This window comes from Amblyomma mixtum, chromosome 7, assembly GCF_055824585.1.
Source record: "Amblyomma mixtum isolate Tamu chromosome 7, ASM5582458v1, whole genome shotgun sequence".
In the NCBI taxonomy this organism is placed as follows: Eukaryota; Metazoa; Arthropoda; class Arachnida; order Ixodida; family Ixodidae; genus Amblyomma; species Amblyomma mixtum.
Window position 1 is genome coordinate 97,112,600 of NC_143018.1, and position 26,064 is coordinate 97,138,663.

General features: G+C 45.0%; 1 protein-coding gene across 1 annotated transcript in view; it reads left to right on the forward strand.

The window, feature by feature from the left end:
• The window catches only part of LOC149336922 (uncharacterized), a 33,095-nt gene extending 7,816 nt beyond the window's left edge, over window positions 1-25,279 (forward strand). The window contains exons 2-10 of the mRNA XM_089554276.1: window positions 777-984; window positions 8,573-8,679; window positions 9,703-9,905; window positions 13,843-14,014; window positions 15,930-16,101; window positions 17,653-17,753; window positions 20,340-20,481; window positions 21,608-21,877; window positions 25,048-25,279. Coding sequence (XP_089410402.1) covers window positions 777-984; window positions 8,573-8,679; window positions 9,703-9,905; window positions 13,843-14,014; window positions 15,930-16,101; window positions 17,653-17,753; window positions 20,340-20,481; window positions 21,608-21,877; window positions 25,048-25,223 — 1,551 coding nt within the window. The 3' untranslated portion in view covers window positions 25,224-25,279. The remainder of the gene's footprint in view (window positions 1-776; window positions 985-8,572; window positions 8,680-9,702; window positions 9,906-13,842; window positions 14,015-15,929; window positions 16,102-17,652; window positions 17,754-20,339; window positions 20,482-21,607; window positions 21,878-25,047) is intronic.
• The last annotated feature ends 785 nt before the right edge of the window (window positions 25,280-26,064 follow it).

The following is a 26,064-nucleotide window of genomic DNA, read 5'->3' on the forward strand; positions in this document are numbered from 1 at the left end:
CATTGCTCTCCTCTACTCATTCTCGCCTCATGCCGCCCTTCAAGCAGAATTGGCCTTAAGCTGGGAATTGAGGTGTTCATGTTTTCTCGCCTATGAAGTAAATAGCCTATTCATAATAAAAGAAATTATTATGTTTCCTAATCATCTCACACACAACACTTGCGCTACTGCAGTGTCAAAACACTGTAATGCTTCTGTATTGATGCTAGGGTTTAACAATCAGTAAATGTGGTTCGTGCTGAGACTATTGTTTTCTGAATAGGTCATCGTCAATTTCTGGTACTCCGCTATCATATACGGCTGTAATAAGTTTCAAAATCGCTAAATTGTTTTTAGTTTTCTTCTGAGGGGACGGTGATCCACAAACTTTCAGTACATCGCCAGTCTTCTGAATCAGCGGGCGGACAGTTTTACATCAAAACCTGAACCGGAATAAATTCCACTAGTTCGTGTCAAAAACTAAAGTTGCTTTTCGCCAAATTTGTCCTGTGAGAGCGAACAACATACAAGAGTTTTCGATAGTTTTCGATTCCACCCTTTATAAGAGAAGGACCACTGAATAATTTCTGGAAAGTTCAGCATCAGCCTTATCATGCTGTGTGGAAGAGGCAGAATGTAGCACACGTTGGTGCGGACTGTCTGTGCAAGGAAATGGGCGCTCAGAGAATTCCCTTAAAATTCTAGGCGAGCAAGGCAGAAAGCTTGAGAGCGCCTATTTGCCCTGTGTCGTGCGGGCGCATCCCATGCCTTCAGCTATCGTCACTGCCTTCTCGCAGGTTGACACAAAGTCGGGCTCTCGCTACACCTTCGGCGAGATGTTGGATGCGTGTCGTCGGGTGGCGGCCGGGCTTCGCAGGCGGGGTCTGCGCACGGCAGACGTGGTCGCATTCCACGGTGCCAACAGCTGCGAGCTACTCGTCGCCATATGCGGCACTTTCTTCGCTGGCGGCACAGCCGCCTTGATCAAGACCAACCTTACCGAAGGTATGTGGCTGTCTACATCACCTTTGTTCCGCGAATAGACTTTACGGGCTCGGCAGTTTGAGGCTAGGAGAGTGTGAATCGTCGTGAAAGTAGATTATAGAATACTTGACCAAGAAAATAAATTATACTGTACCTTAAAGCTAGAGAAACGAAGGGTACACATTTTGCACCAATGAATACTCTATGAGTGCCGTAATTAGCCGCGAAGTTGGCAACAGTGGTGAAGATTTACTGTCATTACTTTTTAATAAAATCTCACTTTGGAGGGTCGGGTGCAAATTCTAGCTGCCGGTTGGAGACTGCAAGCGATGGAAATAGGACATTGAAGCGGTTTATGCGATGAGCAGATGACGAAAAAAATACGTTACAAGCACTCCATGATCACCGTAAAAAATTTACAAGCTGGTACCGGGACATCAAAGCCACAAGTGGCCTGAGATAGTGTCACCCGGCAGCAGCGACAACGCATGTACACGATGTTCAGCTGCAGCGGAAAAAGATAAGCACAAGTGACGGGCACCGGAGCGGCAGATGACAACGCTCGGCGTTGCGGCTTCGAACACTCTGATAACAGAACTGGCAGGCGCGTTCAAAAACGGTGGCGCCGCGTCAGCCACGCCGAGAGATTTCGACAATACGGTTAGGTCACTCGTCCTCCCGCTGCAGCTGTACTAAGTTTTCCACTGTAGCTGTCGATCGTACTTTTAAAAAACTCACCAAGAAGACCTAGCAATGTTCGTAGCCTTAGCGATAAAAATACACGTTAAGGATATAAAGCCCATTGGTGCTACATGCTGAAACATTCGCTTCTTCCAAACATCACCGTTTTCATATCCGAAGCTCGTACAAGCTATCCGATTGCCGTGGCCTCATTTCTTCCGCCTCCTCTTGACGGGGATGCACTCCTTTTGTTAGCCTAATAAGAATGATATTTTTTCGAAGACACGTCTATGGCCACCAACATTTCGTCTTAACATTAGCGTAACCTCAGAGCCATAAAAGGCTATGGATGTCTCAGTGCTTCTTCGGCGCAGAAAAAAAGTACACTTGCGATGCTACCCCAATAAACGGTTCGAAAAGGGCGGCACTGGCACGTATTTCTTCCTGACCTCGCATATGCGCTCAGACGAGCAGTGACAGTGTCCTAAAAATACAGAACGCAGCAATCACTCATAATAACGGTCACACAAACCCGTGCCTATAGCGTCCCAAGTGTCGCTGCCGAGCAACATGCCTTCATAGCCACAGTGGGCAGTGCAATCATTTCAACAGCGACGCAGGATTTGCTTTCTGTGAACTATCGAATGCTAAATTTCTGTCAAATTCTGGTACAATGTAAGTGTATATTTTATCGGGAGTTGTCTAGACACCCTAATCTGTTTGTCCCTTGCAATGGACTCATCGCATTGTACCTAAGTTGGTTGGTTGGTTGGCCTCAAGTAAAATGGCACATACCCACTACGGGGGAGTGGCCAAGACATAGGCGTTGTACCTAACTTTTTACAACCCCCCTGTCACTTCCTCTTTATTCTCTGCTCTGGGCAAATTCCTTCTCTCTCTTCCTTCTACCTCCCATCTCCTCTTTGGTGGTGACTTTAATGCCCCTCACACACTCTGGGGCTACCCACAAACCCTCAAACCCGGCCGCCTCCTCCATTGTCTGTCCCAGGAACGCCACCTCACCTTTCTTAATACTCCTCCCGACCAACATGTCCCCCGTCCTGCACGCCGGACGTCGTCATGCGGCCGCACAGCACCATTCCCCTCTCTTTGATACCCAGGGTGTAGCTTACACGGATGCCTCTTTCGTGGCTCCTCGAGGTTCCTGCGGCTACGCCCTGTACCATCCACACCTCCCTGCTCCTGAAACCCACACCAGCGGGCCGTATCTACACCCTCCAGACGCATTGTCCCTCGAGGTTCTCGCCATTGCGCATGCCCTCCAGTCATTTGCCCTACTTCCCTCTCTCCAAGAGTACACAGTCTATTCAGACTCACAAGCCGCTATACACCACATACAGAAACGCACCCTGACCCCTTCTCTCCAACAGGAGGTCGAACGAGCGGTCTCCGCACTGCAGCCTTCCATCGTTTTCCTCCGCTGGGTCCCTGGGCATTCAGGGATTGACGGCAATGAGCTGGCCCATCAGCTCGCCCGCGACACACTTTTCCGGGCACCGTTGATCCCCTGGCCCAAGCCCTCGGAGGACGGTGGGAGACTCACTCTTCGCCGCACCATAAAAGAGGTCTACCTTGAGCTCCGCCTCGACAAACGCCTTTACCCTCCCCCTCATCCATCACTCACGGTGCCGGAGTCTCGCCTTCTTCGGCACATTCAGATGAAGGCAGTTATCACCCCGTCCCGCCTCTTCCTCTATCGCTATCGATCGGACCCTTCCTGTCCCAACTGCCCCTGTATCTATGCGGACCTGGCCCATTGCCTCTTCTATTGCCCGGCTGCTCAGCAGGCGGGTTCCTTCCCCCCACCCTCTCTATCCATCACCACCTGGCTCGACTGGCTTGGCGCTGAAGGGGAAGAAGAACAGCGGCTTCTGGTAGTCCAGGCGGTCGAAATGCTCGGCCTATAAATTTTGGTCGAATAAAAGTTTTTTACTACTACTACTACTATGATAGCGCAGTTCCACAATCACGCCTGAGCCGCTGTTTTACTGGTAGGAACGGTAAAAAAACTGCCTAAATTCTAAAAACTGTGAAGCCAGAATTTCACGAACTTGAAAGACGACGATGAAGAAAGATAATTCTCTGCTTCTGTCTTTGCACCCTGGCAAATCCCCCAACGTGGTTATGCGCCATTAAGCCTGAGGACATCATCATCATCATCTTCAGTCTTTGCGCTAAGCTGATCAGTTCGCGCCGCCGCGAGTTCGAATCCCAGTCGCGAGGTTGTTTGATTTACTTTCACTTGTGTATTCCTCTTGGCACAAACCCATAAACATCGCCAGGTACTTGACACAAAGGCAAACATCGCAAGTCCTCGCCGGGGTTTACCCATCGGAATAGTGCTTTCGCTGAATATTATTCGGGGTTCCTTGTCCCAAAGCTCCCTACAAGCTATGAAAGACGACATAGTGCAGAGTTTCAGTACTTTCAACCCCATGTTGTTCTCTAACGAGCACTAACCTCTCACAACGCACTGGCATTTTAGCGTTTCTGCTCCACCGATTCACCGTTGCCTCGGTTGTTGTTATGATGCACTTCGCGATTTGACTAAAGCAATACCGTCCATAGAAAGATTTAATCTTGCAGGTTCGTCTTTGCTTCGCTTCCAAGAGGTGCACATTGGTTTTAAGTAGGAGGCGTCGTAGACATCCACTTGATGAAGTTGTACGGCCAACACATGGAGAAACAGTGTATATGAACTTTATGATAAAACTTCAACAATGATAAAGAAATATGTGCGCATTAAAGAAACAAGGAGTTTTCTTCCCTTTCCGCTGCATCAGATAATTATTTATTTCTTTGATTGGATTTTATTTATGAATACTGAAACCTTGTGTACGAGGTCATAGCAAGTGGAAACAGATTTAAAAATAAAATAATACAGGCACATACCAAAAACAAACAACCCTTCAAATGCAACCTCAAGAAGAGCAAAAATGGTAATAGCAGGCCTGAAACAGACTTTAAAACACACAAATACACGTACCAAACAACCTGTAACTGTAAGCAAACCAAACTTGCTCGACAATCCCCAGCTATCACAGCTGAGTTCAAATTGCGTCTATAATTAACGGCTCCCCACAAGCAGCGGTCCACTCACTTCTCTTAATGAAGGATGGCCAAGAAATCATATCTCGGATGTTTGCTCAGCTGCGCTAAAAAAATTGTGGTTCAAAAAGAGAAAGCTTAAAAACGCGCCTGTAAGGACTAAAATGTTAGCCTACAATGCAATAGTGAGATCGAAGTTAGAATACGCTTCCGAACTCTGGGACCCGCATACCATGAAAGACACAAAAGAACTTGAGCGAGTACAGAGAAAAGCAGTGAGATTTATACACGGGAAATATGCCAGGAAGGATTCGCCGTCCTCAATAATGTTACAAAATAGAATACAGACACTCGAAATACGCAGAAAAATTAACCGTCCTGTACTACTACGGAACACTCTTTCTGGAAAAAATAATATGACGCTACCAGCTTCCGTATGTCGGCCTTCTACGAGGAGAACACGACACTGTCAGTATTTTCTTGCACCGATCTTCGCGAAAATAAACGCTTACAAGTACAGTTTTTCCCCTCGAACGGTGGACGATTGGAATTCACTTCCAATTAGTGTATTTCAGTCTAACGATTTCATGGCTGCATTGCGAAGTCATTTTTGTGCAAGTTAGCGATGTTGACGTTCTCATTTGTGCTTCTTTTTGTGCATTACCTTCATTTCATGTTGCATTGTATACGCTTTTCTGTGCTTTCTTGTTTGTGATATGCCCCTCCTGCTTGGGCCAAAGTATTGGCCTGCAGTATTACTAAATAAATAAATAAATAAAAACCAATTAGGCGTTGCGCACTAATGAATTAACTCGTGCGTCTGTTCGTTGCGCTTTCACAAACACTCGCCTTCCACGCGCCGGCCTTCCCCTCCGCCCCATCGCCGGCCCGGAGGAAAGACAGTAGGGAAGCATCACTGTTTACGGGCGCAGGCTAAGATTTCGCTGTAACATTTCGAAACTGTGTGGTGGCGCTGAAGGCAAGTGTAATCTAGAGTTACTCTATATGCTACCAAAGGTAGCAGAGTTGCGCCTCTGCTTTCCCTCGCCGCTCCGAACGCCATTCGCCGAGATGCGATCACATGGTTTTCGTGACGTCATGTGTTGAACACTCCGCGGAGAAGCTTACTTCACAGGTGCAGCGCCGAGCGAACCCTTGTCTGCTCGACGCGTCATGTGAGCCCGCGCTGTCGGCTACATTCATTTGTTTTCCGTGCACACCTGTGGCGTCAGGTTTGGTGTTCTGAAGTGGCAGTGACGGACGCAGTCGTCGGCTATGACTGGGTGCAGTGCGCCAAACTGCAGCAACCGCACGGGAAAATGGCAAAGCGTTTTACTCAGTGCCATTTGGAAGGTCGGTGGCCGAAGTGCGTCGGCGCCTCAAGTGGCTCTTGAGAATGAACCTCTCCTGTTTGCGGCTGTGAAAGGCTTACAGTATTGATAAATAAATAAAGATTTTTAACATGTTCCAAGATCTACGAGTGCCATCACAACCAACATTTGCCTGTTTTGACAGCGAAATCAGAATTGCATTGGTAAAAACATTTTTCGTGTATCGACATTTGTTTACCTTGAACAAATCGCTAGTTTTTTTCTAACTTACACACATTATCCAATAAGGAACAGGCAACGAAAATCTTGTTTATCTATATCTTTCACTTAGTGTCCTTTTATGGATACTAGTTTGAGCCTATACCTGTACCTCGAAGCAGTATTTGTAGCATATCACTGCATTAAACTTGTACAGAATTTACAGTCTGCATCTGCAACTTTTTGGCCCTTCACTAGGGCAGGCTCTGCTTACCCTACTGCTGCTTCGAGCCTTCTGCAGTGATGGTTCGAGGTGAAATATAAGGGACAATGTTCAAGGGGAATGTTCAAGAAGCAAATTCCATGCAAAGTTTTGCTACATTTCGAAGCCAGTCTCACCTGCATAAACAATTAATTTGCCTACGCAGCCGCTGCGGTGGCTTGGTGGTTATAGCTCTCGGCTGCTGACCCGAATGACGCGGGTTCGATCCCGGCCGCGGCGGTTGAATTTCGATGGAGCCGAAATTCTAGAGGCCATCTGCTGTTCCCTGTCATAGCCTGAGTCCCTTTGGGCAGTAAAACCCCCCTAAACCATTTGTCTGCCTATGCTATAAAGTATTGTTCTTAGTAAAAATTTCCTTAAGAACCATCGGACAAGGATTGAGAGATGTGAGGATAGGATAGGCAAAAATCGAATGTAAGCAAGTGTAGCAAAATCTTGATGCCGCGAATAATTTCAGCGAGAAGACAGCAAATCCGCCTATAACCTCGCCTTTAAAAACATCCAGGAATCGCGAAATGCTTTGATACTGCGACCAAGCCGAATCTACGAAAAAGGAGTACAAAAATGCAAAGCGGAACATTAAATTAGTTTTTCCGAGCAATAAGTATGAAGCACGCAGGAAAACCTACCACAGTAATCAACAACTATAGTATTTTAATAACTAAGGTGAAACGATAGTGCTCTTCGATAAAAAATGAGGAAAGGTAAATAATATCTACGTGTAAGAGTACTTTCAAGGTCCTTTAAAGATCCGCCCTATCACTGCATTTAGCAACGGGGTACATTTTGGGAAATGTGTTGGGCAGGCAATTGAGTGTTAATTTTTTAGTTACGTCAGACTCGCCTCGTTCAATGCATTGGCGTTGCTTTAGTCTGCTTGCCTACAACAAGCTGCGCAGTTTCTTTAATGTGGTTCTAGAGAGATGCGTTTTCGTATTTTCCGCGCATAACTCGTACAGAACACGCGGCGGTGCTAGTTGTGAAAAAGTAATTCATTGCTATACTCTTTTTGTTCTTAAGACGCGCACGCAGGAAGACAGGATGGGACAGACGCTGTCTCATCTGGAACGGAACTGCTTGTTCTTCTGAAATTACTGCTTCCAGAAAGAAAAAAAAAATTCGCAGGCCATTTCCAGTCTTTTTTCGTCAGTTTGTCATGATTACGATTTGCTGTTAACCTTTGGCGATTTTTTTTTTCGTGCTGTATGCACACCCTCGGCAAATCACAGATTAGTTTTCAGCGTTACGTTCAGAAACTTGCCATCAAGTCAATCTATTTAAAGGAGAAAAAAAAAAAGCCCAAGCGCCCTACACAGCGAGCTACGCAGCCCCTGTACGTACGAGAAGTGGCTTTCCCGCACAGCTTGGAACATGATGGCGGACCTTCGCGCAACTCTGCTCCCTGCGGGAGCATATACAGGAACTCTAGTGTAATCATCGCGGAAGACGCGAATCTGTGCTGATTTCTCGTGTCTATAAGCCCGTTCACGAAATTTCGGCCGGCGCGCGCCGCATCATCATAGTCCACTGAGAAGGAAGGCTAGAGCAGGATGCGGAGACGGGCTCGCGGCCTTACCGCCATCGAGCAAGTTGGAGAAGTATATTCACTTTTTCTCTGGCAGTCACTTCGAAAACGCTCAACGTCAACCAGAGTGGCCTTGAGGCTCAGTATCAGAAATCTAGACTTCTTAGAATTCCTTACGGTGTCGTATTATTGGTTTGCTTTATTACCGTTTAACGTCCCAAAGCGACTCAGGCTATGAGGCACAGCGTAGTGGGGTCCGGAAATTTCGACAACTGAGGTTCTTCAACGTGCACCGACATCGCACGGTACACGGGCCTCTAGCATTTTGTCTCCACCGAAATTGGGCCGCTGCGGCCGGGACCGAACCCGCATCTTTCGGGTCAGCAGTCGAGCGCCGTAACCACTGAGCCACCGCGGCGGGGCCGTATATTGTCCTGTACGTTTATTCAAACTTCTGATCGGGTCCCTAACTAGTGTAAACTTGCTGTCTAGGTTGCTTACTCTTGCATTTGCTTTTTGCAGGGGAAGTTCATAACCAGTTGGCGGATGCTCGACCGAAGTTTGTTTTCTGTGATGCAGACGATATCGAAAAAATTCAGCAGTCTTGTCGAGGAATTTCATCAGTTGAGGTAAGAATTTCAGCTGGCTGACACATGCTTGATTTTTTTTTCATAATTACAACGCGCATGAATACATCTTATGAAAACCTTGCTGCCTGAACTCGTATCAGCTGCAGAATGCGGCAGTGGAAATTTGCAACACAGCAACACACCTCTGGACTACTGGAGTTGTTCTTTGAGGTCCTATACGCAGTCCAGCACGTGATGAATAGTTATTTGATGCTAATTTAGTCATTTCCAAGTTCTCGAACATTTCATACGCGTCGAGTTTTCGTCTAAAGCTGATCGCTAACCACTCGTCAGCGCATCTACTTTGTCCTTCAGGACAAACAACGCGACGCAGCCCTTGACCGCATTGTCGGTGCATATGGGAAGGCTGTGATGGCAGTGTGATATTTGCGATCATTCTATCCCTATCATTTGGATTCCGCATCTTAGGTGCAGCCTGAAAAGTTTGTTTTTTTTTGTCCTAAGAGGGGAAGAATTACACCAGCACGTTAACAGCGCCTATATTCTGCATGGCGCACATCACTTTGGTACAGTTTAAATACCGGACTTGATATAAAAACTCGGAGCAGTGCCCTATTATAGATATCAATTTTACGCGCGAACTCCGACGTCTGCAGCACAGGGAGCGAGATGTCAACCGAGCGGTTATCATGCTATGGTGAAACTAAACAGCGAGGACATACAGGTAAATAAAATCTAATTCAAAACCCGTGCCTTCATTTTTTCAGATATAAAAACGACTAAAATATAAAGGCATTCAATTCAAAATGATTGCAGCTTTTTTTGTGCTGGGAATAGATGCATATGCACATCTCAATTTTTTATTTTATTCTTGTCGAACAAAACCAACATGCGATGAATTCCTGCACTGCCGTAAGATTGCCATTCAGAAATAAAACACAAAACATGTGCTTAATTCCGTCGGCTGAAGTTCCGAAAGGCACAAGACTGGTCTGCTGTGGTTTAGGTATCTTGTAGTATTAATTACCAGGGCGGGTAATTTTGCATTTTACAACTTTCCAGGACATCATTGTTACCACCGGCGATTCAAGAGGAGCCTCGAGCCTATCACAGCTTAAGCAGACCCCTCCGGATGATCTTGAATCTCCAAGTAATGTATGCCCAGATACGGTTTTGGTGATCATTTACTCTAGCGGCACAACCGGACTTCCAAAAGGCGTCCAGATCACGCATCGAAACGTCGTCTCACATGTGGTGATGCACGGGTAAGCAATAAGCTTATGCTTTCACCGCTTATGCTTAGGAGTGTAACCAAACATTCTTAATTTGTCGGGGCTGTCCATGAGGTTTTGAGATGAAGCTCATAACGCAAATCTCAGGTAATCACAAATCGGGTTCTGGAGGGCCAGATCCGGAGTAAGTGCAAACTTGTTTTTAAATCGTTCCATTGGAATGACACCATAAACCCATGAGAGAAGCCAACAGCCAAAGAAACCAAGGGGCACAGGGGATCTTTAACTTATTATTTTTTTTTTATTTTGTGGTGTTGATCAATTTACAATATTACTGAATATGTGATCGCTTAAAGCTAATTGATTAGAAAAGCAGAAGAAAAAACAACCACATGCCGCCGGTGGGATCCGAACCCACGACCTCCGAATTACGCGTCCGGTGCTCTACCTCTGAGCTACGGCGACGGCTGTCAAACCTTCTGCTTTCGGGGGTATTTATGTTTACAAATAACAGAACCTTGGGAGTGTTCACCAGCGCCACCCACGTTCTTAAGCGGCGGACGTAGGACGTCCTGAGTTACCGGCTGATGTGACGTAGAACGTCATCGAATGGCGAGGGTGGACGCTGTGTGAGAACCCTCTTATGCTTCCTAAGGCATCAAGGCTGCCAGAAACGAGGCCCTCGTTAAGCAATTAAGCAGACAAAGAAAGGGGAATGAGGGGCTCGTTATAAATATGAGAGAAGCCAACAGCCACAGAAACCAAGGGGCACAGGGGATCTTTAACTTATTATTTATTATTATTTAACCCTTATTATTTAACCCTCGCCGTTCGATGACGTTCTACGTCACATCAGCCGGTAACTCAGGACGTCCTACGTCCGCCGCTTAAGAACGTGGGTGGCACTGGTGAACACTCCCAAGGTTCGGTTATTTGTAAACATAAATACCCCCGAAAGCAGAAGGTTTGACAGCCGTCGCCGTAGCTCAGAGGTAGAGCACCGGACGCGTAATTCGGAGGTCGTGGGTTCGGATCCCACCGGCGGCATGTGGTTGTTTTTTCTTCTGCTTTTCTAAGCAATTAGCTTTAAGCGATCACATATTCAGTAATATTGTAAATTGATCAACACCACAAAATAAAAAAAAATAATAAGTTAAAGATCCCCTGTGCCCCTTGGTTTCTGTGGCTGTTGGCTTCTCTCATATTTATAACGAGCCCCTCATTCCCCTTTCTTTGTCTGCTTAATTGCTTAACGAGGGCCTCGGTTCTGGCAGCCTTGATGCCTTAGGAAGCATAAGAGGGTTCTCACACAGCGTCCACCCTCGCCGTTCGATGACGTTCTACGTCACATCAGCCGGTAACTCAGGACGTCCTACGTCCGCCGCTTAAGAACGTGGGTGGCGCTGGTGAACACTCCCAAGGTTAGGTTATTTGTAAACATAAATACCCCCGAAAGCAGAAGGTTTGACAGCCGTCGCCGTAGCTCAGAGGTAGAGCACCGGACGCGTAATTCGGAGGTCGTGGGTTCGGATCCCACCGGCGGCATGTGGTTGTTTTTTCTTCTGCTTTTCTAAGCAATTAGCTTTAAGCGATCACATATTCAGTAATATTGTAAATTGATCAACACCACAAAATAAAAAAAAATAATAAGTTAAAGATCCCCTGTGCCCCTTGGTTTCTGTGGCTGTTGGCTTCTCTCATATTTATAACGAGCCCCTCATTCCCCTTTCTTTGTCTGCTTAATTGCTTAACGAGGGCCTCGGTTCTGGCAGCCTTGATGCCTTAGGAAGCATAAGAGGGTTCTCACACAGCGTCCACCCTCGCCGTTCGATGACGTTCTACGTCACATCAGCCGGTAACTCAGGACGTCCTACGTCCGCCGCTTAAGAACGTGGGTGGCGCTGGTGAACACTCCCAAGGTTCGGTTATTTGTAAACATAAATACCCCCGAAAGCAGAAGGTTTGACAGCCGTCGCCGTAGCTCAGAGGTAGAGCACCGGACGCGTAATTCGGAGGTCGTGGGTTCGGATCCCACCGGCGGCATGTGGTTGTTTTTTCTTCTGCTTTTCTAATCAATTAGCTTTAAGCGATCACATATTCAGTAATATTGTAAATTGATCAACACCACAAAATAAAAAAAAATAATAAGTTAAAGATCCCCTGTGCCCCTTGGTTTCTGTGGCTGTTGGCTTCTCTCATATTTATAACGAGCCCCTCATTCCCCTTTCTTTGTCCACCATAAACCCATGGTTTCTGATCCGCAAACACCCTCTGGTTAAAGGCGCCACTCGCAGTGAGATAGGTTATAGAGCTGGGCGGCTGATTTGCATTGCATGTTAATTCCATACAGATAGAGTGTATTGAACTTTCCATGCATTCGTCTTTTTTTTTGAGGGACTGTTGTTGTTGTGTTACACTCTGTTTGTTGCGCTCCATTTTTGTGCATGTATTCGAGAAGGTTTTGTGCATATATTGGATTCTTATCTGAATTCAGACGGCAAAAAATTAATGCCCAGCCTTGCCTACTTCCGTACCATAGAAAAGGTAGCGGCGAATAAGATGGTTGAATAAAAGCGTATTATATCTACAAGAGATTAAATATTTCACAAATGGTTCATGCGTTCTAGTAGCTTCTGCACACGAGGACGGCAAGCTGTACCAGTATATGTGGCTCATTCTGAAGGGCAACGGCGCCAGCGAAAAAAAAAAGAAAGATTTCTATAACAAAAAGAAAGCTCTCTGTCTGGTTACTGCAAGTATTTTTTTCTTGTTGCTTGCACGTTGGCTACCCGCTTTAACGAAGCTTTCAAACAGGTCCCTTCATATACTTATTTAGGTCTCGGCATCCGCAGCTGTGCCAGATTTTCGATCGAAGCCGCATGCATAATCACCTTGTTAAGCAGAAAACATGCGCCAGAAATGCTCAACTGATATTCACAGACAGGCAAAGAAGCAAAGTTTTGCAGCCCTGTCAAGCCGTCATTTTGAAGAGGAAAAGTCATTCATGTTTGCGGACCAAATCTCTGAGCTTGCCAAATAAACTGCTTTGCGACGCAAGAAAGATAACCCTAGCAGCAGACGGCTAAAATACACATAACTTAGTCCGCGTTAACTACAAACTATTTAATTTTCCTTGAAGTATGTCCAGTGAAACACTCGCCAAATTTTCAAGCCCATTTCATTTTTCGTTTTTCGGGCCATTTTGATTTTGCGTTTTTGTTGAGAAGTGCTTATTTTCGGAATTCTCTGTGCAACAATGCACCCCATGTGTCTACTAGGCCAGTGAAGGCGCACTCAATATTTCCTTACAAAAAGCAAGGCTGTTCGTTGGACATCTATGTTCCAACTGTTCGCCTGTTATCATTATATAGGTATGAAAGATTTCACATGTAAGCATAATATCGGCGCAACTCCTAGTTGTCCATAATTAAGTCTCACCGTGCAACCTCTTTGAGAGCCTGGTTGGCGCAGCTGGCAGTATGACAGATATTAGTGTGGGCTTAAAAATAAATAAGAAAAAAGTGCCCTGCCCGCACCGTCTTATGGCAGTATGACAGTATGAACGTTGAACTATCTCCAGGTGGCTTAGGAAACGTAGATATGTTTATTATATCCAATGTAAAACAACTTTTTGTAACACGCTGTGTCTGCTACACAGTATTCTATTGATTGCACTTTGGTGTGAAAACATGTAATCCGTGTTTTATTCTTTAATAGCACTGTCGCGAATCTGCCACCTGCAAAAACATCTGTCCTTGTGTTCAAAATTTAACTATCGTGCTCATTCTAAAACTAAAGAATAATGTTACTGTAGTAAATTCGCGGTGTACTTTTCTGCAACTGAACATTTTTTTTTTTGCACATTGACACCCACGGTAGTAAGCACCAACATCGGATGTCATAAACGGCGCCTTAAGTAGCATGATCTGGAAGATATGTATGGATTACCCCGTGCGACACTTTCTTTCAGGCTAAGTGACCCGTCAGCTTTTCACAAGGACGACGTATTCATGAACATAGCACCAGTCATGCACATTGGTGGATTTTCTCTTATTTTTGGCCACCTCGGCCAAGGCGCCTGTGTAGTTCTGGTTCATACACTGGACTTCGGAGTGATACTGTCCGGCATAGCGACGTACAAGGTAAGCATCGAGAAAAATTCATGTTGACAAAAAAAAAAAGCCTAAGATATTTAGCTTACATCGGGTTGCATTTGCACGCGTCGGCTAACATTAATACGAATAAATACTGCACACTGAAATTGGTTTGGTTTAGTTTACTTTATAGTGTTTAACGTCCCAAAGCGACTAAGGCTATGAGAGACGCCGTAGTGAAGGGCTCCGGAAATTTCGACCACCTGGGGCACTTTAACATGCACTGACATCGCACAGTACACGGGCATTCAGAATTCCGCCTCCATCGAAATTCGCCCGCTGCGGCCGGGATCGAACCCGCGTCATTCGGTTCAGCGGCCGAGCACCATAACCACCATAACCACTGGCAATAGACATCTTACTGATGGAGAAATGTGGCGCCAGAACGTTACACGCTCGACGGGGTGATATTTGTGGTGGCTGGACACATCGCAGTAGTCCCGATATGTTCCAGAAATATAAGAGACTGTACGGGTGTATGTCAGGTGCCTCAGAACAGTACACATAATCTTTTGTCTGATTTGCTAAAGCATACTATTTTTGTGTACACAATGTACCGATATTTTGGCCGAGACCTTAATAGGTCCGAGGCAGGTTCTGTACGACCCAACTACAAAAACGATTTAGCGCTTCGGATTTACATTCACGAACACTTGAATCTCAGATTAATACGGTAACCACTATTCGGCCTCGCTGCGTTGCCCTTAGCGTCACTTTAGAGTAAAAAATTCCGCCAGCGATTTTCGCAAATACCTGAGGCAATAATTATGCAGGGAAATTATTGCCATTATCTCAATTTTCCTCCAGAAAGCATAACACTTGGAGTCATTTGGCTGGCAGGTGCCGCAAACGAAGGACAAGCAGAAATTTCAGCAGTCATAACGTGGGACGCTAGCAGATTTTAAAACACATAAGAGAAACTGTCGAAAGGTTTGAAAGATGCGTCTTCTCCGTCAGCCTTAACCGAAACTTAGTTTGAGGTGGCTTGAGGAGACGCCAGAACCACGTAGCGCTGGCCACTCAGTTCGGTCTAGCACCATCAGATTCTTATCCCGCGCTTGTTGGCCGTAACCCACACAACTGCGGAGAGGAAAGTACGCAGTATAATGCCGCAGTTGAGCCTGTGGTGTTGATGGAGCTAAAAATGACGTCACCTTTTGCAGGGTAGGTTTCTGTCAGAGTTTTGTAGTAAACACTTGTAACCTTTGCTGTGGCATCGATTTTTGTCCAGATTTTTTTTTTTTTGCGAGACGTCTTAAAAGAGTGAAAGCGACTGCTTTATTTTATTTTTTTTATTGAATACGATCCCCACATGAAGACGAAGATAGCAGTGCGAAACACGACAGAGGGGGTCACGTGAACACAAAACGGAGCCGAGCGTGAGTTGTCCTGGGAGCTGCGTGCCATTGCTATGCTGTAAAAAACTCTGTGCAACAAATGCCTTCCTTCCTATACTGACTTCTGAAGCGCTGTATGCGATACAGCTCGCAGGGTGGAAGAAAACGCAATTGAAGCATCTGTTTTTTTTAATTATTTCCTCGATGTAATTTGCAAGGAGATTGCAGGAACCTGTAAGCATGTTTTCGGTATCACTGCAGAAAAATTCACTGCATGCAAAACTGCACGCACTGCACAACAAATAAAATTTGTTGCCAAGGTCATTAAAATTATCTAAATGTCAAACGCCAACGATGAAAAAATGGACAATGTAAAAACACATTCTCATATTCACTCTTTCACTTTCACACTTATTTAAGAAAGCGTATGTCATTGTCCTTTGAAACTCTCTCGCTTTTTGCATACTGCATCATAGTGCAGCTCTTGAAAGGTAAGTGGGTCAGACCCAAGCACTTCGCAAAGTATCATAGAAGAAATGTGCATTTTTTTTATGCTCGTTCTGCAGCCGACATCAACGCTGCTTTTTCCGACGTTTGTGGCAAAACTTGCGGAGCATCCCCTTTTGGATAAGGTGGACATGAGTAGCATCAAAAAACTTCTCATAGGAGGCACTACTGCGAGTTCATCTCTGCTGCGGGGCATCACTCGAAAGCTCGGCTTGAAGGGAGTCATACAAGGTACGTTTGAAATTTGTTTGCTCGAATCAAAGCCAGTGCATTTCACAGAAACTATAATTTCGAGTTTCGCGGGTGCTTTAAATTTTCGAATGCAGCTTCGTGCATGTCACCGAGGCTGCACCATTACTAAGCATGGGGCTGGCGCGATACGTATCGAGTAATGTTCTGTGTAGCAATGACGCTTGGTAAGCGGTATCATTAAACTCATAGCTAGAACTAGTCTCGCTGCATTCATGGCACGTATTAGTCCCTAGCTGGAAATAAATTGCTCTGATAAGCCGAATAATTTCCGCCTGTCCGCTGGGAACGCGTCAACTTCAATAAACTTTTATGACATGGTTGCTGAGCTCGAATGTCGATCTGTTGTAATTGAGGCTGCTTAATTATGGAGCATGTGAAATATTTTGCTGATATATTTGCCGGCACAATATCAGAAACTTTGCCCTCCTGCAGAGTGCTGCATACCTTTCTGCACCATTTGGAGGCGTTTCTTGGAAATCCAGCGACTGAGAGCAAAACATGCAGCTAAATACCTGCGAAGTGCTTAACCTTTCCTGGTTCCGCCCACTATTAAATTGGATGCGAATACTTTTTCTCGTCAATATTGCAAGAAAGCGGTTCTGTTATTTTTCCCAAGAAAAACACCTCAAAATAGTGCTTCACTAGCAGGCGACTACTTTTGGACTAAGTGCCCCAACGATTAGAAACCACAGCAGCGACAAGTCAGGATTTTTAAAATAAAAATCAGATGGTTCGTTAGATCCCTTATGGTTGGAAAGGAGTCGATCAGGCACGAAATTAAAGAAAAAAATTCTCTCTCCATCAAATTGTTCGACAACGTGTTTCCAAGGTAACTGTTTCTAAGAAAGCGTTAGACAGTGTTTAAATGTGGTTATACCCTAAGGTTGAGCGATGCCATTTTGACAATGTCTGTGGCCAATTTTGAAGGCCGCCATTGTATCAGGCGCAATCAAATTTGGTTGGACATCCATTGTGGTCCAAATGGGGCCGGGTCTAATTTCTCAGGGGAACTTTGGCTGCGGAATCAGTGCGAATGCACGCAGTTGTGTTGCGCAGAATACGGCTATGAGCGGGCAGTGCCGTCGTACAAAACAAATAAAAGTTGCTGAAGACGACGCTCAACCAACTCAACCAACTTTAACACGCATTCACATTGAGGGAGTTTGGGTTCTTTTTATTGCCAACTTACAAAAAAAAAGTAACAATATCAAAAGAATTGCCAGTGCCACCGGGTATTGTTTGAGTAGCCCTTCACGTCGCTCTGATGTCCTGCGTGTGTTTTATACATTCAGTAACTTACGAACTCTCCTCTAGCCATTCCTTCACAACTTTCTGTTGCGTCAGAATAATGTCGTTCTTTAGTTGTAGGCCCAGTTTGAAATGACTGTTTGATGTAAAGTCATTTTTAAGCTATTGCTATTAGCCAGAAATTGCTACATTTTTATCTTCTTTAAAAATATCTGAGTAGTAAACAAAGCACGTCATCATGTCCGCTAATTACTTTTTAATTATCTCTGCTTTGTATTGCAGTGTACGGTATGACAGAGCTCAGTGGCTGCATTGCATATTCAACTCCACGCATGGATGACTTCAAGAGCGTCGGACATCCTGCGCCTTTTGTGGAAGTTAAAGTAAGTTTTCTGCTGGAATGAGTCAAAATATCAGTAATATTTCTTTTACTGCTTTTCTTTTAATGCCGTGCGTGAAATACCGAACGGCAACAGCCGAAATATTGGATTCAGTTCAAACATTTTCTGGTTTATAAAGATTTTCACATTGCGGCTTTGATTTTATTTCTAAAATGTGAAGGGTAGCGCACTGCACATCAGTGTGTAGACACGAAATTTGAAGCACTGTGGTAACAATACATTCGAAAATGGTTTAAGCGGCACGCAGATTCACGAAACATAATCTGGGGCAGCCGGCACGGTACATCTCGTGACTAGTTCCGCAGCTTCAGTAGTGAGGTTTAGCAACGTTATTGCCCCTGAGTGCAGTTTCCATTACGCAGCAGATATTTCCTGCGTTAGAGCAAGATTTTTTAAGTTATTCCTAAAGACTTCCGCGTGGATATTAGTTCAATGTGAAGAAAATTAAAAAAGTAGTCGTCAAAGACGATTATGTGAAGAAAATTATGTGAAGCAAATGAAAAAGAAGTGGTAAAAGACACTTATGACTGCTTACGTGTGAGAAGCCATGAGTCCCCCCGCTCACTTTGTGACGCAGTAGGCGCGTGCTGCTGTCTGATGAAATCCAATACCAGGCTGCTGGAAATTCTACCTGTGCATGTTTCTACGTAGACGCCGCCGTGACGCCGCCGCACGCCCTAAGATCTGCGCGCTAACTTCGTGAAGCCAGTCGACGCGCTACCGCGGCCTGGTTTAAAGGTATGATACGATAGTGAAAACAGGCTAATGCCCCTATATGCAAAATTGGTCGTAACATAACGTGCATACATCCCTGAGTGTCCTCCTGCCACTCCTGGAGCAGTGGCGCAGCACTAATTTGGTGTGCCACAGACCTGGGATGGCAGGTGCTGCCAGCGGTGGAATTTGTGTGCCAGGTTGCTGTTCTCGAGGAATCTCCCGCGATCAGCGATTAATTTAACCACCCACAGTCACGTTGAGCAGGGACGCCATCTATTATGGGTACCACCCGGTGTTAACACGACACGCAAACATACACAGACAGACGGGATTTTGCTGAATCGGGCAAAAAATGATTACGCTTTAGAACTAGAAATTATAGAAGAAAATGGCTAGATATAGCATGGTTGCATAATTTCAACGCCTGAGTTTGTAAGTAAAAAGCCCAAGAAACTAGCAACATAATTATAAAAAGTTTTAGACGGACAACAGAATAAGTAGGCGTTACAATAAATGAAAAATGTAATGGAGCACGTTTAATCCTCATCGAGGTTACATTACTGCGTTTCAAACTTATAAAATGATGTCGCTTAGCTTAGTGTCATGGCCGAAATAACGGTAACCTCTACTACACCAAAAAAACGACCAATGAGTTCCGTATTTCTCGTATTAGAAATGCATATAACGCATTTTTCTCAATGTTTAGAGCGGCAAATCCAACTCAAAATACTTTGAAAAGCGCATCTTAGAGGCCCGACATTGCGGCCAACAATGGAGGTAAAAAATATTATAAAACTGGACTCACATGTGTTGACGCCTTCAGTTTCTCAATATTACCTTGTGGCCTAAAAGCGAAAAATAAAAAGTTGATGAGGTAATTTCCGGATGCTATACTAATATTAATTAATTTCTATTATGAACACAATATTACCACTGCTATAATATAATCAGACACTGACCACACTGACAGAACTGTTACCTGTTCTAATATAAAAATAATTTTCCAGTGTAAAGATGGCAAATTTTTTAACCTCCATTCTGCACGTGTCGCTCTAAATTTATCAAGACCAAGATGACCATTTCTTTCAGACTATCACTTTGTTTATGCTTTTTGCAAATAATCCTAGTCGGGGTTCTTTCAGCATTTTCCATCTTGGTAACATTTTTCTTCGTGAAAGGCTCTAACAGGCACAAAGCCCACTCCAGACATAACCTTACCCACGCATTATATGCTGCACGCCTCATATGAAATGGGACATTTTAAAACCCAATAGGGCATTTGGGAGGACAAGTCGATGCATGAAGTCGAAGGGAAAGAAACGACGCCAGGGCATTACTAGGCGCATTTTCCTATTCGGGCATACGTATGTATGTGCGTACGTACCATCATCGTGTTGACGATGGTGCGACCCTGACGCCTGCTTTGTGATGAGCGAACCACCACCTCCAGGCTGGGAGCAACCAGCCAGATATGTACACCTGACAGGACTTTACCAAGGTCTTTAACGGAAGGCCTTTAGGCTGAAGGCCTTCATGGTGAAGGTTTAAGGCGTGTAGGTAGAATTCCACAATAGTAAAGGTCTTTAGGTCAAATGCCTTTAGCACGGAAGGACCTTACGTTCCCCCAGCAACTAGTCCACGTTTTCCCTGGTTAACCAACTGCTATTTTTTGGTCACTGCCAAAAAATCATGAGAGGAAAATTCTTGGAGCTCCATCTTCGGTTGCATCTAAATTGGCGCCAGCATATTCCTTGTTGAGTTAAATAATTGTCTCCTATTTCTGTCTCTCGGATTCGATTTTCGATGGAATATTATTGTTTTGACAATTACATATTATTTTGCTTTCCATAGGTGGTGGACCAGACAACCCGAAAATCTTTGGGACCATATGAGCTGGGTGAAATTTGTGTGAAGAGTCCGGGCGGCTTCAAGGGCTACATAAATAACCCAAAGGCCGTGGCCGACACGTACGAGAACGGCTTCGTTTGCACTGGTGGGCCCTCCTTTCTATCTTTTTCTTTTATTTTGCGTATATAATCGCACAAGATATTAAAGAGTTGGATAATAGCTTAACAGCCCTTTTTAGCATAGAAGCCAATCAAACGCGGGTGATTCCTTCCTTCTGAACAATGTGATATCAAGAAGTGCATGGTTATTCCGACCAGTAGGCTCTAAAAAAACACAGAACCGCTTGTATCGTAGAGAAGGCGCCACCGGACCTTCCCCTAGTATTTTGTTATTTTGTTGTATTGTATATATCAGATAAGTCGGAGCTAACAACGGCTCTATTTTTGAGCCGCTATATTTGAGTTGATATAAGGCAATAAATAAAATAATATAGAACATAGCAAGTTAAGGGTTGCTGCAAGGAATACGGGTAATTAAGGAGGGTAATTACTCCGATAACAAGATTTACTGGACAGGCTCTTACGCAGCATGGGTGTTGTGTTCAATAAAGGCGCGGTCGGTAACGTGGGTAACTTTCTCAACCGGGAAGACCGGGTTCGTAATAAGGGAGTAATTACTCATTGACATCCACCCGAGCGCAGCCGTACGGCTACAAAGGAAATCTATACAGCTTTCTCAGAAACTTCGTAGTTAAAGAAAAATTCGTCCTCGACCGGGGTTCGAACCCGGGACCACCGCTTCACCGGAGCAGTCGCTCTACCAATTGAGCTAACCGGGACGGGAAGCTTATGCGAGGGCGAGAGCGAAATGATCAATAACTCAAAGTGGGAACTGTGTTTCCACTTCCCACCAACACAGTTCCCACCAACACGGTTCCCACTTTGAGTTATTCATCAATTCGCTCTCGCCCTACCATAAGCTTGCCGTCCCGGTTAGCTAAGTTGGTAGAGCGACTGCTCCGGTGAAACGGTGGTGCCGGGTTCGAACCCCGGACCAGGACGAATCTTTCTTTAACTATGAAGTTTCTGAGAAAGCTGTATAGATTTCCTTTGTAGCCGTATGGCTGCGCTCGGGTGGATGTCAATGAGTAATTACTCCCTTATTACAAATGTACTCCACCTTGGGGGATTCCCCTATACATTTGACCAAAGACCGGGTTCACGTCATCGACACCAGCCTTTTCGTGCCCTATCTTCTTGTTTCCTCTGCAGGCGATGTGGGCCACTACTCTCCCGATGGCCGTATCTTCGTGTGTGGCCGGCTGAAGGAGCTGATCAAGTGCATGGACCAACAGGTGGCCCCCGCCGAGCTGGAAGAGCTGTTGGCCGGCGACCCGGGAGTGCTGCACGCGGTCGTCGCCGGAGTGCCGCATCCGCAGTTGGGCGAGGCCGCCAGGGCATTCGTTTTGCCGCGAGAACGCCTGCCGCCGGGAAGTGTCGAGGAAAAGATGGAAGCCCTGAGGCTGCATGATCTTGTTGCCGGTAAGGAATGTTTCAAAGATGGGCGATGCTAACATGGCGGCAGATCACCCTCTCGCGAACATGCTTCCTATGTGTGAAGTATAGCCGCGAAAGATCGGCTGTTAATTCCGGCATGAACACTTTAGTTGTAGTGAGACTGCTCGCATACTCTTCGCTGAATGCTGTTGAACATCCGCGGTTAAACATTTGCACCTTCGGTAACCTGAACACTTTTGTGGCATATTTAATTAGCCGACTATCAGGTGAAAAATGACGGTATGAATGCATACCAACGGAAACGCCCACATGTGCGAGTGAACTTTGGAGAAGTAGAGACACCAAAATTTTCGATGCATATTTTTATTTTTGGTGGTGCGCAAGGCAATGGTATTTATGAGACACGCCGTGGAATTCATCAATGGAGGCGGTATTATGATAATTTTTTTTTTCTTGCATCATTTAGATATCGTTTGAAAAGCCCAACAAAGGTTTTGACGTAGACGGCGCGTTAAGGTCCCTTGAGGACTACAAAAACTTCGATGTAATCGCTACTTGTTCATATGGTATTATTCCAACCCCTGAGCAGGCTTGAGTAACAGTTTAAGTGAAGTAAACCCAAGAAGGCAGGTACTGTACTGGAGCCTTTGTACGCCGCACGTGGCCTGTACGCGTCTTGTGCGTCTCAGCTGTCGTTCGGCTGTTGCAACCGAGATAGCGTTAGAGAAAAAATACAATTATAAATTATTTACAGTTTCTTCGCGCATTCCACATGGCTCTCTATGTTTTCTAATGAGCTGCGTATCTTTATAAAAAACGAAGTACTGCTAAAATTTGGGGTCTCCACTAATTCTGTTGGTTGTAAAATGAGAAGTAATGAGGAAGAAAAAGCTCACAACTAGACCAAACACTGGTGAATAACTCCCAGTAGAAGATCCTAAATTACGCCAGTCATTCAGAATGCGCGCCTATTCGGTTCCCTGATTGCGTATTTTCAAGTTTTAAAACTGAAAGAACGTTTCTAGTAACACTCTGTTATGAGGAATAACTTTGTAGTTTCACAACTGTTGGTCGCCATGGTGGCCTCTGTGAAAAATAAGCTGGCCATCTATTCCACGTTCTCGCATTAAATGAAAAACTATGTGCACAACAGTATACCACATCCTCCTTATTCAGCTATAAATCACCGGACTCTAATTTACCATCAACACTTTACACGACGCTTGTCTTCCCCACCCATTTCATATCTCGAACATCAAATTAGTTGACTCTCTCAAAATGCTCTTCCCAACCCTCCCCCCTTCGCACCTGGAACTCCTTGCTGTCGTACACTATAAACGTGAAGCGTCTACATTGGAGTATAAAGAGTAACTTGGCCTATAGCGCACTCCATTTTAAGGGCAGGACATGCTGTCCAAGCTGCGGTGCAGATTTTGATCGCTAAATATTCCGAATGCTTACCCTTCACAACGTATTTGTAATCATACTTTAAAGCATACTAACTTGATTCAGTTAGCAATGGGAGGAGGCTCTTAAACGCTTCATCGCAGTTCTTGACGCAAGCAAGTAGAGCAGCCTGAAACTTTGGTTAAAATCTTCGTAAATGCTAGAACTTTCAATGTTTTGGAACTGAAATTTTTCCCGTTTCGATATGTAAGTATCCCGTTTTTTGTGATTAAAATCAACCCCATGGCTTAGCCAGCCCTCCCTTCCCCTTAAAAAACTTGCTCTAGCGGACAGCGTGCTCCCGTTTAATTCCTGTCGTGTCCTCAGTGTGAGACCAATTTGCGCACCAGCCATCTTTGGTGCTCCAGGGCCAGGATTTTTTGAGCGTTTAGTCTGTAGCTGTTTAGTAAAGTGGTTTCTCTCTTTTTCTATTGCTTATATTTACCAGCGACTCTCATTTCCGGCACAGATCGAAATAAAACAAAGACTTTTTATAAGCACTCCACTGCATATTCCGCATTTCGTAGCCAAGCGCTAAATTTTATGTGCGGTAGTAAAGATATGTCAGATTCGTCACTGTGATGTACTCTGCCCGCTCTGTATGACAACTCGGCAAGGTGAAGGAATAGTTGTGTTCTCTTTCAACAAATTCGAACCATTACGGCCGCGCCTGATGCCGGTCAAAAATATGACTGTGAAAGACGAAGCGCCGCAGTGCTGCACGACGTCGGTTGCGTTGCACTGCCTACTTTTTGCGCTGACCGCCCTTCTGCCCACCGTTTTCCGTCGCCCGCCTTGAATTCAATCCCGAGTTTTATTTGTGCACAGATTCACAATCCCCATTTCAGCCCGTTAATCCATGCTGCGAACTCTATTCTGTTTTATTTTTAAGTAAACATGGATTATACTGCTCATTCTCGGTAACTTGACGTTTGTTCTGCAGTAAACAGTGGGTTTATTGCTGTGAAAACGCCAATTCACAATGTTCCCGGCGCTCAGTTCAAACGCTGGACGCAGATACCGAAAAGGACTCCGCAGTTATCATTTGACGACAATGGTAGTCTAGCCTGCCCTCCATCAGGCAGGCTACATCACTTTGTTACCAGAGGCTAGGCCAGGCTAGGCTTTAAACCGTCCTAGAGGACAGTCGTCTAGAGGATCCCGGTTGGCAAACGTCTTGCCTTCACCGCCATTTACTTGCGAAACCGGCGATTATCGGCTAAAACTGTACTTTAATTTTCGGTGTTTTCAAGCGTGTCAAAATTTTCTTCTCCAGAAATCAACATTATTTGCCGTTAGAGTTCGGTAAGCTACCCATACGGGCCAACTTCGATTTGGTTTTAGTTTTCTTTTAAGGAACTTCAGTGTATAAAAATTTTCGGAGCCCTGAACTACGGCGCCTCTTCCGCTCTCCTTCATTCCTTCTTTCACGGCGCGGTTCACATCAGAGCTACCGTGCTTTTCCTTAACTCACAATAAGTCTTTCGTTATGTTGTTCACAAAAACATTCACTCTTCCAATCCCTGTTTCGACTCTGAAATGTCGCTCCCAGTAGTATGTTACACAGAAGTGTCATAAACGCCATCCTCGATCATTTACCTGCCCCCCCCCCCCCCCCCCATTCTCCCCCCCCCCCCCCCCCGAAATTTGCTGTTCACTCTCAATGCACTGTGAACATGTACTCAGGGGTATAATGAAAAAATATTCATCTGCTGGTGCGCGTTAACCTTATGTTTGCCTTATTCCAGGGAAGCTAGCTGCCCACAAGCACTTGCACGGTGGTGTGGAGTTCCTGGAGAGTGTCCCTCAGAACTCAGCCGGCAAAGACCTTCGCGGCACTCTGAAAGAGATGTACATCCAGAAGCACTGCAAAGACTCCACGAAAGAAAGTGATTTGAAGAGTGGAATAAGTGTCGAGCACTGATTTTTTTCACACGTTCTGATCGGGATTTCACTCTCTTCCGTGCGTGGGCGGGTTTGTTATATCTCTAAATTTTTTATCAGTATGACATTGTAAGCTATGTTTTGTCGTGTATTGGCTTGCGGCTGATTTTGTCATTTACTTCCTGTTACATGATGTTTCCAATAAATTCTCTTTTTTTAATCAAAATCCATTTTTTTCATTTTCACTCCCTTGTCAACTGCCGCTCTGGAACTTTACACAATGATAACCGACTTGCTGAGCTATCTGTACTCCTGAAGTATTTTTTACAACCTCATTCGCAAACCTGTATTAGATACTGGGAAAAATTTGAGTAGAGGCATCGTCCTCTACTGATTTGAAAAGGCAGTTTGTTCATATTTCGCTTCGTTTTTAATGCAAAATCTTGTAGGTTGTCATGTCACTAAAAAATTTATGACTGCTATGTCAAAATGGTGCCTCATTGGCCGAAACAGGTCTCGACAAGTTTAACGTCATCGCATCCAGCCTTTCCTTCGAAGCAGTTGGCAACCTGCCAGCCAATCTGTGATCAAACTGCCCACTGTTACCAAATGCGGTTGCAACCTACCGACCACTCAATTACTAAATCACCACATGTTTGCGGGAGTTATTCGAATAACTGGATCCACGAGGCTATGTGTAAGTGTGATGTGAACTAAATTTAGTAAATTTCAATTTGCCGGTCACATGGCCCTGCTGCACAATGAAATGGACGAATTAAACCCCATGATCGAGGACCTAGAGAGGCAGAGGGAAATGGTGGCCCTCAAAGTTGATATTTTCATAGATGTAACTCGAATGCAGTTAAAGAAGGCAGTCTGCG